Consider the following 17,262-nt stretch of genomic DNA (forward strand, 5'->3'; position numbering starts at 1 on the left):
TTTGGAGCCTGTCCTGGAACTAGCTCTTGTAGACCAGGCTGGTCTCGAACTCACAGAGATCCGCCTGCCTCTGCCTCCCGAGTGCTGGGATTAAAGGCGTGCGCCACCACCGCCCGGCTTTAATCCTGGGAACTTTTATAACTCAATATAGATAGGTACATGTGAGAAAATAACATTTGGAACATTGACCACGTTTCTCAGTTTTCTGGAAAGGAGAGTAAGGCATGCATACATAGAATAGGGGAAAGCCTCAAGGCTACACATAGTACCAACTGCTGAGAGTAAGTTCCCTGGACACCAAGCAATTATCTAGTATGATCCAGTGGAAAATGCAATGCAAAATACAGGATAAATCAATCTTATGTCATCTTGCAGCTACTTGTATTTACAAAGTTAAATAGACTTGAATAAAATAATCTTGGAGGTAGCAATAGATGTTCAGAATTGAAATTTCATCCTAGTAAAGTTTTCCTTTAATGAGTATGAAATTTCTTTCTTATCACTTTGATTAATTTTGCTTGGAAATCTATTTTTGTAGCATTTTAGGATACCTATTCCAGCTTCTTTGTTCAATTTATTTGATTGGAAAATCTTTTCCCAGCACTTTACTCTGAGGTAATGTTTGTCTTTGATGTTGAGGTGTTTTTTGTATGCAGCAGAAGGATGGATCCTGTTTTTATATCCATTCTGTTAGCCTGTGTCTTTTTATTGCTGAATCGAGTCCATTTGGTACTGATAAATAATAATTGTAGAAGGAGCAGTGGGCCGCTTCATGCCACCCATCTCCCAGCCACCTGGCTAGCTTATGGCCCGAAATAACAACACATAAACTGTATTCATATAAACACTGCCTGGCCCATTATATCTAGCCTCGTCTTGGCTAACTCTCATATCTTGCTTAACCCATATTTAGTAATCTGTGTAGCACCACGAGGTGGTGTATTACCAGGAAGATTCTAGTGTACGTACATCTTGGGCTGGAGCTTCATCATGTCTGACCAGAGGGGAGAGGCATGGCGATTGCCTAACTTCCCTTCTTCCCAGCATTCTATTCTGTTTATTCTGCCTACCTAATTTTCTGTCCTATCAAAGGCCAAGGCAGTCTCTTTATTAACCAATGAAATCACCTCAAAACAGAAGACTCTCCCACATCAAATAATAACTGGTGATAGTTAATTCCCATTAATTTTTGGTGATGGTGGTGTGTGTGTGTGTGTGTGTGTGTGTGTGTGTGTGTGTGTGTATGTGTATGTGTGTTTTCTTGTTTGGGTTTTGCTAGTGGGAGATTATCTATTGCTTGTGGTTTTATGGGTGTAGTTTACTTCCTTGGGTTGGAGTTTTCCTTCTTGAACCTTCTGTAGAGCTGGATTTGTGGATATATATTATTTAAATTTGACTTTGTCATGAAATATCTTGTTTTCTTCATCTGTGATTATTGATCATTTTGGTGGGTATAGTAGTCTGGGTTGGCATCCGTGACCTCTGGAAGACTGAAAGATATCTGTCCACACTCTTCTGACTTTTAGAATCTCCATTGAGAAATTGAGTGTAATTCTGATAGGTCTTCCTATTAGAACTTGCAGCTTTTAATATTCTTTGTTCTGTACGTTTAGTGTTTTGATTATTATCTGACTCGGGGAATTTCTTTTCTTATCCAATCTATTTGGTGTTGTCTAAGCTTCCTCTACTTTTATGGGGATGTCTTTCTTTCGGTTAGGGAAATTTTCTTCTATGATTTTTTTCAGTATATTTTCTGAGTTTTTTGAGCTGGGATTCTTCTCCTTCTTCTATTCCTGTTGTTAATGTTCTTAGGTTTGGTCTTTTCATGCTGTCCTGTATTTACTGGGTGTTCATGTTAAGAGTATTAGATTTAATATTTTCTTTGACCAATGAATCTATTCCTTCTATAAATCTATTTCTTCAATCATATCATATCTTCAATGTCTAAGATTCTTTCTTCCATTTCTTGTATTCTGTTGGTGATGCTTGTATTGTAGTTTCTGTCCACTTACCCAGATTTACCCAGATTGTCCATTTCCTGAATTTCCTCAGTTTGTATTTAATTTCTTCTATTTCTGTTTTCAGGTCTTGAACCAATTGTTTTGCTTGTTTTTTTTCCCATCTTGGTTTTCTTGGTATTCTTTAAGAGATTTATTGATTTTTCTCCAAGTTTTTGGTTGTCTTTTCCTTGATTTCTTTAAGGGAGTGTTTCAGTTCTTCTTTAAGAACCTCTATCATCTTCATAAAGTTGATTTTAATGTTTTTTTTTCTTGTGGTTCTGCTGTATTGGAATAGTCAGGTCTCACTGTCATAGGAAAACCAAGCTCTGGTGGTGCCATATTGCCTTGTCTCTTGTTGATTGCATTCCTGTATTGGAATATAAGGATCTGGGTTTGTGATGTTTAGCTCTGATTCCTCATTTAGAATTTGACTTTGTTGAATGGGTGCATTGTTCCGTGGTTTCTGTTTACTCTTTGGTTTTCTAGCCTTTGTGGCCTGGGTTTCTGACAGCTGGTATGACCTCTGATCTAGTAGGGAGTCTCTGTCCAAGTTGGGAGCTGGCCTCCCGGCAGTTAGCTTCACACTATCACTGTGTGAGGGCAAATATATGATTTTAGCTATAGTGGTGTTTCTGTTATGAACTTGTGAGCCCTTGTTTTGCTGCATAATTGTTTACAATTGCAATATTATCTTGGTAGATTATTCCTTGGATGACTATGTAGTATCCTTCCCCATCTCTTCTAATCAGCTTTGGTATAAAGTCTATTTTGTCAGGTATTAAAATGGCTACACCAGCTTGCTTCTTGTGTCAGTTCCCTTGGAATCTCTTTCTCCATCTTTTCTACCTTGAGATGATATCTATCTTTGATGTTAAGGTGAGTTTCTTGGAGGTGTGTTTCCTGAATGAAGCAGAAGGATGTGTCCTTTTTTAAAATATGATCTACTATTCTTTTTGATTTCACTGTCTTTCAATGACTTCTGCTATCTTATAAAACTAAAATGAAAAATGTAGTAGAACTGTTTGATTTTGAACATATTTCTTTTTAAGGTGATTTTATAATAATAGCTCTCAAGAATGCTTATGAAAATACAGGTATACACAAATCTGATGAGAAGTAAAAACTGAAGATAGAGATACATGTGAGTTAGGAGCAAGATACATAGAATCTTCTGGCAAGCAACTGAATTTAGAACTTAGCCCCACTAATCATCATCTTTGTTGCTTCCAGAGAGTTATTTGCCTGGTCTACGGTTAGTTTATTCATTTCTGTATAATATTTTTACTAGCTTTTAGAAGAAAATGAGTGTCTATTTATAAAGCACTTAGCAATGTCTGTAACATGTTATTATGTACACGTTTTGTAGTGTAATAATAGGTTAGAGGTAGTAATTAAAATGACAGGCACGAATATAATCAGCTGTAGAGAAACCGTTTGAGAAAATAAGAGGAGGAGGGAATGAGAACTCACTTATTTAATGAATGCAGGAATGGACCTTCCAAGCACACTGAGGAGATCAAAAGGTAGGAAGAAACACATTCAAGTACATTGCCAAGGCATCGAGTGAAAGAATAAATAATAGTGTTGCTGACTAAAGATATTAAGTGTGAAACATACAGCATTAATTGCAATAAACAGTTGCATGAGTTATTTAATGAGCATGGAATGCTGTGATCCAGCTCCCAGAATTTTCCTCAGATGTGATCACGGTCTTTTTTATTCCAGCTGCTTGTACTCTCGCCAGTAGACATGCCTCCACAATCAGCCCCTTGCCTAAAGAATTCCTTCTTGCACATAGGTATGAAAGCCCATTTTTCTTTTGGTCACTGTATAGGTGCAGTAACTGATTATCATGGGGCATAAAGCCTCATGCCTACTTTCTCCATGGGAAAAACTTTCAAGACTATTTTAGATTTAGACTGAGATAACATCTTTTTTTGGCATTTTTTGGTATCCCTCTCTCCCTCCTTTTCTCCCCCTTTCTCTGACAAATTTCTCCCTGTCCTTTCACAGAAATTTCCTGCCTTCCGAAGTCCGGATCGCCCAAACCCATGACAGTTAGTCTTGTAGGTGCAATAGTGATGACTCTGAAAAGCCAGACTAGAAAATGTAACCGATGAACCGCAGTTGGTAAGATAGCAAGCAAACAAGCAAACACAGCTCCCACCCCCTTTAAAAAAATAATAGGGTCTCATTGTGTAGACCTGGCTAATCTGGACTCACTATGGAGACCATGCTGACCTCAGATTCTAAGACCTACCTGCCTTTTTCTGAGTGTTGGAGAAAAAAAAAAAGCATGCACCACGATGCGTGGCAAAGAGCAAGTTTTTCAAAGTTTGATTTCATAAATAAAAGATGGTCAAAAGCAAAAGAGCATCAAGGACTGCCCACCTTCCCTTTAGTCTTTAGTATTGGAGGTATTTTATTGAAAAATAAATGTGTTATTCAGAAATCAGAAAATACCACTTTCTTTTACCATATCAAGGCATGAAGTTCTCAAATATCTACTACATTTAGCAATTAGGAAACTGAGTAAATCCTCTCTTCCTCCTTCCTTCCTTCCTCCCTCTCTGTCTCTCTTTTTTTTCTTTTTCTTTCTTTGTGAGACATGTTTTCCTGTAGTACATCCTGGCCTTCTACTTGTTGAGTAGCCAAGGATGACCTTAAACTCCACATCCTCCTGTGTCACTAAGCCTGTGGGAAGTAATTCCATTTTAAAATAACCATGTGAACCTTGAAGTTGTCTACCTTGTCGGCATCCTCCGTTTGAACAGTTGAGTGTACAAGATTGTGTATACCAAATACAACTGTGTCTTCGAAACCACTTTCACAACATTCCACACCTAATTGAACAAGAATTTCTTCTACCCATTACTGAGTGGAATTCCGAGTAACTACACAATAGTCGCCAAATTGTAAGATTCAAAAGATGTCTGAGAACTGTTCTGTCAATTAAAACAAGCTGTTCAAAGTGTATCGCCTGGAATTAAACATACAGAGATTTGAAGAATCCATGACAATAAGATACGGCTTTAAATGAGGCATGAGTGTGAGCGTGGAGGAAATGACTAATTAATTAATTTAGAGGCAAAACTTCAAGAGGCAAAACAGAAAAACAAAAGAAACTCCAAAAAAAAAAAAGGGGGGGGGAGAGAATAAATTCTAGCCACAGGAGTATAAAGGTTCTCAACAATTTGTGGTAACTACCAAAGGCCCGCCCACGTCTACTGAAGCACGCGCCAAGGACGACGACCTGCCGCCTTTGGCGTGCAAAGGCTCACATGCACAAGCGCGTGCAGTTTACGACTGACCCCGGAAATGTTTTATTTCGCGTAGGCAGAGAGAAAACTTTCTCTTTTGATTCCTCATTTGATCCGGAAGAAGAGACATCAACCTTCGCTGACGATTGGACCCCGTCACAGGGGCGGGGCCCCCGCGATCCATTCGCCTTAGTAACCGTGTGTGACGTCGGAGTCAGGCGGGGCTTAGAGATTTGCTCGTCGTGGCCGCTGGCAGAGGTGGGCGTGGTCCCCAGCGCGGGGCCTCGGCTGTCTACCGGGCAGCGGCAGGACTAGGGGGCGGTGCCAGTGATGTCACGCCCCCCCCCCCGCGTCCTCCGCGACTGGCCCGGGCTCGTCACGTGGCTCCGAGACTCGCCTGAACCTGCCTGAATCTGGGAGGGTGCGGTCGCGTCTTCCGGCTTCCACAGCCACTTCCCTCGGGAGACAGGAAAGCTCCCTCTCGGGCGCCGCCGTCTCACGTACCTTTCCGCCCGCGGCACGCCCCTCCGTGGCTGCGGGGTCCCCACGCTCTCTGTGGCTCGCGCCTGGTTACGGACCGCGTCCCCCACACTGCTCACTGCCCCGTCCCCTCCCACTCACCCCGTCTAAAAATGTCTAATATTCTCCAGAGCGCCTTTCTGAAAGCCGCCGAGGAAAATTCAGGCTCGGGTTCGCATTGGTAAGTACCAGTTCCCAGCCCTTCCCGCCGCCCCGTGTATCTTAAACGGCCGCGTGGGCCGATGCTCACCCGGGCAGCGGGGGTAGCTGCGGGGCCCGGCCGTCCGAGCGGACGAGCGGGCGGGCGAGCGAGCGAGCGCACTGCCCTCAGCCTGGCGCTCGAGAGCCACGGGCGCACAGTGCTCTCGCGGAAACGTAAAACGCCCGCCGATCGTGACGCATTTAGCCTCCCTCGGAATCAGGCGCGCAGGACGCCAGCGGCTTGAATTTCATAGGCGGACGGAGTAGATGCCCACGGAAGAAAAGCAACATGGCGTCGCTCCCGGTTTTCAGAACGCTTCTGCAAGAATCTCAAACCCAGGCTACGAAACGCACATCGTGGATTAGCAAGTGCAGCCCCGGGGCGCTGGACCTTCGAGCGAAATAGATTGTTAATGTATTTAGGGGAAAAAAATATGTTCACGAAGAAGGGACTGTAGTGTTTGAAATGTTCAACTAAGACGGAGAAAAGTGAAAACTTTGAACGTTAAGTCAGCTTTTCCAGGCAGCGCGCTGGAAACGGGTGTGAAGGGAGAGCGAGCATCTCATTGGTTGTCTCCACTAGGGACAGTTGGCTGATTACACTGTCACCGCGGCTCTGGCTAGGTAGGAAACTAAGTAATGGAGGCTGTCCTCAATCCAGCCTGGGCTACCTTAGTGTTAGTATTACGGGCTGCCACAGTCTTCTCTGGTTAAAAAGCAGATCCACCAGTAACTTTTTTAAGTTTGTGTTAATCTCCACCAGTAACTTTTTAAGTTTGTGTTAATCCAGGTGAAATAATTGCAAGAACAGCAAACTGTTCATTTAGGGGAAATGTTTTAATTTATGAATTCTGTGGTTCATGGGAAGCACGGTGAGAAGCAAAGATTAGTAAATCTGTAGAAGGTAGATGAACAGCGTGAAATTTAAGAGCAAAACTCTTAAAAATGAAAGGGACTTGCTGGTGAAGAAAAACAGGTTGTCTGGCGTTCCTTGCAGCTTGTTCGTTAGTAGTTATGAGACTAATGTACCACTTTCTGATCAAAATAATAGCACCTAAGAATATTTTAGTAAAAAAGGAAGAAACAAGAATTAGTCTAAGAAAGACATAAAGGATTATCTTAATATTTGCTACTATGATAAGAATATAACTTTTGTGTTCCGTTTTCAGCCCGAGGTAGGTTTCTTTTAGTTACAAGTAGATACAAACCCTAATTGCAGTGAAAAGTGATGACTTTTTTAAAGACTGAATTTCTAAACCCTCTGGGTTGAAAAAACAAGAGATCATCCTGCCTCCGCCTTCCCAGTAGCTGAATCTGTAGGAAGTTGCTCTTGGGCTGGTATAAAAACAGAAGTCATTAAGAGTAAATAGTGAGGTGTTGATATAAGAACCCTTATATCGCGCATCATTAGAGATAGCGCTTTGGTACAAAGGACGTTTGTGTTTTGTGGAAATTCGGAAACAGATTGTATCGAAACAGAGGCAATGGTAGAACTACTTTTTAATAACTAATTTTTCCTACTTTTTTGTGCCTGCATATTTATATCTGATGTACCATAGAATGTCGAGCAGGTGTTTTAACGTTGCATTCATTTTTAGTTCCAGAAGTAAGATTAAGTGAATCGTAAGTTTTTTATTGTGCACTGGGGTTCCCTTTTTTTTTTTTAAATTTATTTATTGAGGATTTCTGCCTCCTCCCCGCCACCGCCTCCCATTTCCCACCTCGATCAAGACCCTCTCCCTCATCAGCTTGAAGAGCAATCAGGGTTCCCTGACCTGTGGGAATTCCAAGGACCGCCCACCTCCATCCAGGTTTAGTAAATTGAGCATCCAAACTGCCTAGGCCCCCCCAAAGCCAGCACGTGCAGTAGGATCAAAAACCCATTGCCATTGTTCTTGAGTTCTCAGTAGTCCTCATTGTCCGCTATGTTCAGCAAGTCCGGTTTTATCCCATGCTTTTTCAGACCCAGGCCAGCTGGCCTTGGTGAATTCCCGGTAGAATATCCCCATTGTCTCAGTGTGTGGGTGTACCCCTCGCGGTCCTGAGTTCCTTGCTCGTGCTCCCCCTCCTTCTCCTCCTGATTTGGACCTTGAGATTTAGTTTCTAATCATTTTGGCAAATTTTGAACTCTGAAAAATATTTTAAACGCAATTATGTTTTGATTATTTACATAAGTCGTTTCGCATTCATTAATTCATTGGTTTATGTGTTGGTGCTTTGTGATACTTACGTGCTTTTATTTCTTTAAATTGTCTGATATTATCATAACATATTAGGGATATTTACCATCAGGTGATTTTCTGAGGTGTATGACACTTTCCTTACTAGTTACATGTTTGGTTTTATTTTGTTTTCGTAACAGCATGCCTGATGTTGAAATGTAATTATGTAAATAATTTGATTAATATCACTTCCTTTGTGCTATTGGAAGACATACATACTTAGAGAGGGGGCACTTTCTCTTTGTAAAATTGTTAGGATTTTCTCTTCTGTAGATGAACTTTCCTTGAGTTACTATTCTCTTAATGAAAATTCAGTATTGTCATAAAAGATGTTTATTATTTAATTTATCTGATTTAATCAGTCACAAAAATAGGAAATTCAGTCTTACAAGTATAGAGCAAAGTCTGGGTATTTGTGGCATAGTATCCATTTAATTTATTCAGGCTTGCACTGAGACCGTAATTACTCACTGTATAACAGAGGTGAGATGATAGCTCCTAAGGGTTGTTTCGGTCTGGTAATGACTTCTTTTTTCAGACATTGATTGGTCAGAAAATTTTTCAGATTAGGATTGATGCAGTTAGGTGTGTAGTTTGGCTAACTAATGACAGTGCTGGTTTGGAGTAAGGGTTATATTTCAGGTAGCTTTTGAGAAATAGTGAGGGCCTGGATTAGGTGGTAAAGAATATGGGTTAGATCTTTAAAAAGTGGGATGGAAAATCGGCAGACCTGATCATCAGATTGCTGTTTTTTGCAAGATACTCTGCCATTTTTCTAATATTTGGAATTAGATAAGACAAACATACACATGCCCTTTTCTCAGAACATGGTTTGATACTCCTGGAAAGAAAATGCTGGTTGAGGTCTTTTGTTGTGAAGGTTTATCTTTACAACTTTTGAATAGACCGTGAAGAGAAATAAACACCATGTAAGCTAACTGTACTCTGTCACAGATCTACTTGTTTATGCAATTGAATTATTGCATGATGAGATTTTTTATTACTCTCAAATCATACAAAATATGGATGAGACTGCTTACAGAAAACATGTAATTAATTCTGTGTGAGATATTAAAAATATTTTAAGCACTTGTATTTTTTAGCTATAAAATATTAATGACTATATGTCTGTCTTCCTTGACTTTTAAGATTAGAGTTATATGACCATATTATTACATAAATATTGCATAATATTTATTATTGTATGGTAGTATTAGGTTCTTATATATTTTTACAAATAAATAAGAAGGAAAATGGTCTCCTAACAGCTGAAAAATCATTATTTTCAAAACTATAAAATGCTCATTAGTCTCCATGGTGTTCATCATTCCATTTCTAATACATGAATGATGAATGTCCATATTAAAATAGTAAAATGAAACTCAGAAATTATATCATTTTGTTAGCGCATTTAGCAGGACTCTAATTTTGAGATGGGGCATCACTGTATTGATCATCTTGAACACCAAGTCTCAATGTCATCTTCCCACTCCTACTTCAGCCCTCTTAAGTTAGCTGGAACTACAGATGTGTGTTACTGTAATAAGTAGGTTTTCTAAAATCTGTTAGCCAGTAAGGGAAAGAGCCAGAATTAGAAGCCTGTAATCTTTCTGATGTATTTCTCTTTTAAGTCTTAGAATTTAGGGGTGTGTGTGTGTGTGTGTGTGTGTGTGTGTGTGTGTGTGTGTGTGTGTGTGTGTGTAGTTTCTCATTTCAAATACCAGGTGGTTTAATGTAGCTAGTGCTCTAGTAATTCTAAGTGTTCAAACTGGAGCATGGGATGAAGAATCTTGATTCTAGTTTTAGTGGTGTCATTAGGTCATAGAATGTGATCTCTAAGAAAATGGAATCTTTTTAAGAAGGTGGAGTCTTAGTGTGATTTTGATTAAACTATTAATTGAAGATTCCTACTAAAGCTGGAAAATGTGTATATTTGTTGAAAGAGTATGTATGAATTTCATTCTCTCTTCTCTTTAGAAGTCTACATTTCAGTTTAGTTTTAAGAACTCATTTAATTTGTCAATAAGTCAAATCGTTTTTATAGCTTATAGGTATCACTTCTGCTAACATTTTAATTTGTTCTATTAGATTCAGAGAAGCTATAAGTAGGAAAAGCTATCCTTAAAGAATTTACAGTCTGTGGTAATACATTACAGTCTCTAATGATATGTAGATTTGGAAGAAGCTGCATTTTTTTTTTTTGGCAGGGAAGTGGCAGTTGTATATATAGATAGACAGATATATAAAGTTTGCTGTATAAAATATATTTCTTTGTAAATCAATAATAGGGAAACCTTTTATCCTGTGATATAATGTGAGGTATTAAAAGTCTAATTTATTCAGTTATATGAATAAATATTCATTTTAAATATCCTTGCTCTTAATACAAATAATTGTAAAATATAGGTTATTTCTGTTAAAGCTTCTACTTTGTTAGGCAGATTTTTCTAATAGCTGAAATATATTTATATCAAAGGGGGCTAAACAAAGTATTGAAATAGTTTTCTTGAATTGGCCATTGGGAAGAATTACATTGTTTTTTTTTTTGTGATACTTATGAGGTTTCACGATTCCTGGTATTTGAAAAAATAATTGCAGAGTTATTGAGTTTCTCATCTTAAGAAACTTCAAATTACTATGAAAAACAATATTTATTTTTTTTTAAAAAAGTAGGTAATAGTAAGGGCATTATATCCAATATTAACTGGAATAAAATCAATAATGCTTCATATTCTAAAGTTGACAAAAATTTAGTTGGTATGACTGTCAGATATTTTATGGAAGAGGTAGAATTAAAACTTCATTTTATGTTGTTGTCGATAGACCAAAGAATATTTAGTTCAATAATGCACTTGGCATAAAGAAGTTTCTCTGATAAGAACAGAGATTTCATGTAGAGAAGTTATAGGTAACAGTGGTATAGCTATTGATTATAGTTTGGTTTTTTTTTTTTTGTGTGTGTGTGGCAAACTGGATTGGCAATGGTCGGTATTCATTTAAAACTGATATGAAGCAACATTATGAGACCAGTATTACATGCTAGTCAGCAGCAGTTACAATCAGAAAAGCTAAACACCATTGCAAAATACAGGGATGAGATGAAGAATGCAATACAAAAGGTGGTGGGAGCGAATTTAGATACTGGATGTTCCAGTGGTAAAGAAAACAAAATGGGGAAGACTTAATAGAAAAGTGAAAACTTTATAGTTTTGATATGTCACTCACTTAGAATATATTTCTTAGCTGTTTACCTTTTATAAGCATGTATTCATTGTGCTATGAGGATAATAGGTCAAAGCTAATCAGGTAATCAATCTATGTGAGCTAACAGTCAATGCTGTTACATGGTTGGAAAATAGAATGTAATACTAGTTTTCATAGAGATTAATTTTACCTGTTGGATTTTAAATGATGGTATTGAAATTAAAATGTTTGGTAAAAGACAACAATTATGAAGTGAAGATTAATAGTGGGAATAGGAGTGAAAAGATGTAACTAGTGGTCATTATTGCTGCAAAGAGGGTAATTGAGGGAGTTGTTGAAACCATGAAAATGAGTTTAATCTTTAAGGGAAAAATATCTTGAAGGAGAAAAATGGGATTAAAATGAGTTGGACAAGAACTATATTTGGGGGAATACTTGAGGATGAATACTTAAAATACAGGAAAGTTAGTAAAGAAACATTAAGAAAGTCAAGAGAACACATTATACACAATAAAAGCCATAAAATGAGGACGATATAGTAAGAGTGTCATTTGCACCAGGCAGTAGTGGCACCACACCTTTAATCCCAGCACTCTACCGAGTGAGTTTCAGGACAGCCAGGGCTACACAGAGAAACCCTGTCTCGAAAACCAGTGGGAAAGGAAACTGTCATTTGCAACAGAGCATGTAGAGAATGGGGTGAAAGAAAGACAGACTTAAGTGTGAAGACATACTTGATAATCTTGAGAATAATGTTTTAGTAGAAATAATCACAAAAGAGACCTTTAAGACCTTCTAGAATATTGCTTCTTAATTGTGGTTTATTAGACTACATACCATCTCCTGTCATTGTACTTGTATCCAGTTCATAATCTTTTTATGATCCTCTGTGACTTCAACCTTTTTTTAAAAAAAGTTTTATTCTTTAAAAATCACTATAGAAAAGCAAAGAAAAATTAAGTCACTGATTTACATATTCTCTGGTTCATCTCACTTTTAGAAAAAGAAAAGAAAAATCCCTTCTTGCTCGGTTTCTCTTCTAGCTTATTTCTCAGGATTTTCCTCAAGAATTAAAGTTTGTAGGAGTTGTGTGTGTTTACTCTTCATACTTAACAGTTTTTCTCCACTAAACTACTCTAGTCTACTAATGACTCTCCTGGCATTATTTCCAGTGTACATGTTTAGTCTTCCTCCAACTTGACTCCCAGAAACTTTTAGTATCATTGTGTTCAAGTCCTTTCTTTGGCTTCCTTTGCTTCAGAAATAATAATAATGAACTCTCCCTTCCATTTTTTGAGATGCCATCTTAGAGTATGGAAAGGAAGACATTCTGGCCATTTGAGTTTCAGGAGCCCAAAGATTTTGAGTAAAAGCCAAGGGAGAGTTTGACTAGATATCTTGTATCCTAAAGAAGCTACAGATACAAAGTTTTTATTGATAATAATTCATTAATACTTAGGAAACTATGTGATAAAGAGTACAGAGTAAAAAAGACTTCTGTTCTTTAGCTATGATGAGTTCTCAAAGATGGTTGAAAGTCTTGGAATGGGGATATTTTAGGAAAAGGTTCAGGTGCAAGCATTTTTCTTAATCTCTTCAAATGCATCACTTATCTTATTTCATGATGGTTACCTGTCTGTGTTTATGTACTTAGTTATAGTGGGGGATTCAGTAAATACATTGCTTATGGGTTCTGATAGCAAATATTTAGACTTGGAGAATCATTCAGTCTCTCTTGGAACTATTCAGCTCTTGTTGCAGCTTGGCAGCCACTGTGTAATAAACAAAACTGACTTATATTTTTGCATACTGCAGTTTAATCTCATGATAGAACGTGGTACAGAATTCTCTTTTAAAGTGTTTTTCATTTTTTTAAAGTTCGAAAGCTACATGGTTTAACGTAAAACCAGAATGGCTTAGGTTTAGCCTACAGGCTATAATTTATTGATCCCTTTCCCCTAATCAAAGCCTGGTGTTTGAACAATGTACTTGGTGCTTCTTGATTGGTTTTGAGACCTGGTATTGTTCTCTCGCTCAGGTTCACCTTCAGTCATCTCCATCTCCTAAGTGTTAAGATTTTGATGCATGAGTAACCATGCACATCTCTCACTGAGTATATTTTCATTTAATGCTGAATAAATTCATGTTGACTTACAGTTGCAGAGATAGTGCAGATGGATCTTCAAACCCTGAAAGCAAGAATTGAGACTTTTCTTTATGTTTATATTTCTCTAAATCTATTAAGAGTTAGTGTAAGTTTTCATACACAGAAGTCTGTTTCCAAACTTTCTGGGGGAACATGTTGTTTGGATTGTAGTGAGGATACATAGAATTTTGGGTGTTTTTTTCTTTCATGAATACTTGATTTTCAAATCACATCCATAGGTGGTAAAACAGACCCTTACACTTTTGAGAATTAGTGTTTGTCTTTAAGGTTTTCTTCCTTTGCATTTAGTCAAATCTATTCAATCTATGAATGTGTACTCCATCCACAGTTAACGTTTTTAGACTGTAGCATGAAAGACAGTCTGTAGACAAAAACTTAGGTATATGATAAGAATATGTGGCATGAAGAAAATTAACTGGGATAAGTTTATTATGAAGGAAGGACAAAGATAGTTAAGTTGGCTAGAGAATGTATCTCTCAGAAGTTATCATTTGTTTATTCTGAGACGTAAGCTCCATGTAGAAGGAATTGTCTTGCATTCCATGAGAACACTGCACTTTCTACGACCTGGAAGGTGGTTTGGGTATAATTTGATAAGTCTATACCAAGTAACCAGCAAATCTGGATTATAAAGAGATTAATGTATCTTGGCTTTCTGTAAAACTGACAATTTGTATTAAAAATACCTCATAAGAACGGAGATCACCATGGACTAATTAATAAAAAGTATTCCCTTTCAGTTATACTCCACCTTTATAAAAAAAACTTCCCCATCAAAATTTCCATGATATTATGTATAGAATGTTTTATTAAATAATTGCTATATTCAAGGACTGTGGAACATGAAATCTCACATACATGGAAACAATAATCTAAGAAGGAAATGGTTGCTTCATGAGTATGTCCATTAAGCTGACAGTATAAGAACATGACAAACTGAATTATTATCACATGAGAAATCTCAAACAGGAGAAAAAGTTGTCAAAATTTGTCAAGGGAGAGTGATAGAAGAAGCACAATTAAGAGTTGGAGTAAAAGTCCTGCTCAGTAAAAGTAAAGGAAGATAGTAGGAAGAAATTACCGAAAACGCGAATGATGATAGTGTGGAGTCTTTTCTAATAGCATTGTGTTTAAGTGCAGTTTTAGAAACCTTTTTGTTTTGGAATAAATGTTAATATTTCATAATCTCCTTGTGAGATCTGAATCAAAGTTGATTATATCTTTATCTTCAAAATCTATTCCATGATCTTTTTACATTGCAAACTTAAAGTTACATACTGTTAATAAATTTTAGTATCTAAAGTCATTGCAAATACTTGTTTTAAATAAAATGTATATAACATGTAGTATGTTGTGTTTATTTACTCAAAATATTCTTTTAAGTGTTTCAGGCTGCATGTACCAAGTAGTTCAGACGATTGGCACGGATGGAAAAAGTCTTCTGCAGTTACTTCCAATTTCTAAATCTTCTGGAAATCTTACCCCGGTAGTTCAATCTCCAGTGGTGTTTGATGCTTTGAAAGGGAATACAGGAACACCAGTTCAAGTTACTTTTCAAACTCAGATTTCCAGCTCCTCTACGAGTGCACCAGTTCAATTACCCATTTTTCAGCCAGCCAATGCTACAAAGTATTTTCTTATGAGAACAGTAGACACATCAGGAAAAGGTAGCGTTACTTCTGTGGAGACTGGAAGTCTTACGCCACCAGTTTCTAATGTTGAGAGTCATGGTGTGAAAATTGATGGACTCACCATGCAAACATTTGCTATTCCTCCTTCAACACAGAATTACTCATCTTACTTTGTAGTCAATACCCCAAGTCTTCCAGTGAATGTGAATTCTTCAATTTTGCCTTCTGGGCATCATTTACAGAGTCCTGTGAATATGAATTCTTCGATTTTACCTTCCGGGTATCATTTACAGATTCCAGCCTATGCTGAAGTGCAAACTACACCTGCAACCACCTTGTCTCCTTCAGTTCATCAAAAGATCTGTGGAACTGCAACTACAAGTACCTCAGGAATAGTTGAGTCCTCCCAAATACCAAGAGTTTTTTATGTATCGCCTGTAAATTCAGTGCAAAATATAGTTACCGAAAACTTGCAGGATATTTACCCCAAACAAGTGACATTAAATACCTCGAACAGTCCAGTGAACGTTGCTTCACAGACAGAGTTAAAAGGTGGTCAGCACTCTCAAGCTACTCAAGTGACATGGAATTTTCAAGAGAATCTACAGCCTGCTACTGCTATTTCATCCCTTGTTCCTGTTAAGTCATCAAATGTGGCATCAAAGATTATAAAAACTGTCATAGGTAGAGAAGTGATGGGAAATAGTATTAAAAGTACACATCTGTTGACTACCATCAGGTCTCGAAGGACACAATACATACGTGTGCCTTTTAAAGAGAATGCATTGGTAATGCTTAATGAGAAAGTCTATCTGATGACTAAAGAGGGTCTGCCATCACAAAATGACCAACAGAATTCTGTTTCTTCTGATATTCCACTAAGAAAAGATTGTTCAGAGGTAGTAAGTTCAAGTCCAGGCACAGAAATACCCAAAGAGGTAAATAGTTCTTTGATTGAAAGTAAATTTTTGGAATTGGAGACAAAATCACTTTCAAATTTCCAGCTTGCTTCCATGGCCAGTCTAAGAGCAGAGAAGAATGAAAAAGTGGAGAGACCGTCATTTTCTATGACAAACTCACATACTTTGAACCAATCCTGTAACTGCCTTAAACAGAACCAGACTGTGTTTACAAACCCAGTTTTTCCAGATGGATTTAGGACAGGACAGAATGCCCCCAGAAAAGAAAATCTCATCCAGAGCGTAGAGGAAATATGTTCCTCTGTCGATGCAGCAACTGTTACTTCACAACAGTGTGTTTTCAGAGACCAAGAAACACAGGTAATTTTCCCATGTCAGGATGCTCTTTTTATATATCTCTGAGGAAAAAATTTCTTAATTATCAAATTTGTCTGGTACCTGTCACATACCTCATCACACCTACTTGCTTAAAGCGTTCATCTGAATAAATATTTGAGCAATACAATTGGTAGAGTCTAACCAGATCTTTCTCTTCCATTACTTAGCTTAGTAAGTCTGTAAAACAAAATGACAGAACAAAGTTCAAAAGAGTTGGAAAGTGAGTGATATGTCTTCAAAGATTAGTAAGGTTGTGTGAATGTGCATACATATGTATAATGCATATCCACTGAATAGCATATGTTTTAATTTATGAAAAGATAAGCTTCATAGAAGAGAGACAGGGTTTAAAGACTAGAAACTTTAGAGTGGGACTTTACATTTTTTTCTTGCTTTGTTGTTGGTTATGGTTGTGGGAAGAAAAATCATTTTTTTTTAAGTACTAAGAAATTGGTGAAGTCATCAGAACCTTTCCTTCAAATGGAATTTTTATCAATGTCTTTGAGTGTTTGGCCTTGAAACTTTTGGAGGGAGGGGTTTTCTTGTTTGTTTTAAAACGTGTATTTCTTTGTAGACCTTTATGATTCCTCTAATTGCATATCTATCAACTACCTTTCTTTTCTTAATACACTTTTTCCATGTTTTCCTAGTACTATTAGTTTCTGTACCCTTCATTACAGAAATCACTGAATTTTAAAGACAGGAATGTGAATTCTTTTTTTTTTTTTATTGAGAAAAAAAATTTTTCGCCTCCTCCCAG

At 37.5% G+C, this 17,262-nt stretch overlaps 1 protein-coding gene across 6 annotated transcripts in view; it reads left to right on the top strand.

The window, feature by feature from the left end:
• Lrif1 (ligand dependent nuclear receptor interacting factor 1) overlaps positions 1 to 17,262 on the top strand; it is a 64,638-nt gene that overhangs the window by 42,392 nt on the left and 4,984 nt on the right. The window contains exons 1-2 of one of the 6 annotated variants that reach the window (XM_005357163.3): positions 5,587 to 5,960; positions 14,957 to 16,484. The exons of 1 other annotated variant lie outside the window; for it this stretch is intronic. In XM_005357163.3, coding sequence (XP_005357220.1) covers positions 5,893 to 5,960; positions 14,957 to 16,484 — 1,596 coding nt within the window. In that variant the 5' untranslated portion in view covers positions 5,587 to 5,892. Of the gene's footprint in view, positions 1 to 5,586; positions 5,961 to 6,231; positions 6,605 to 14,956; positions 16,485 to 17,262 lie in introns of those variants that run through there. 4 more of the 6 variants (XM_013349934.2, XM_026784221.1, XM_013349935.2 and 1 more) reach the window with 4 other exon arrangements.

Source organism: Microtus ochrogaster, chromosome 21 (assembly GCF_000317375.1).
Source record: "Microtus ochrogaster isolate Prairie Vole_2 chromosome 21, MicOch1.0, whole genome shotgun sequence".
NCBI classification, from domain to species: domain Eukaryota; kingdom Metazoa; phylum Chordata; class Mammalia; order Rodentia; family Cricetidae; genus Microtus; species Microtus ochrogaster.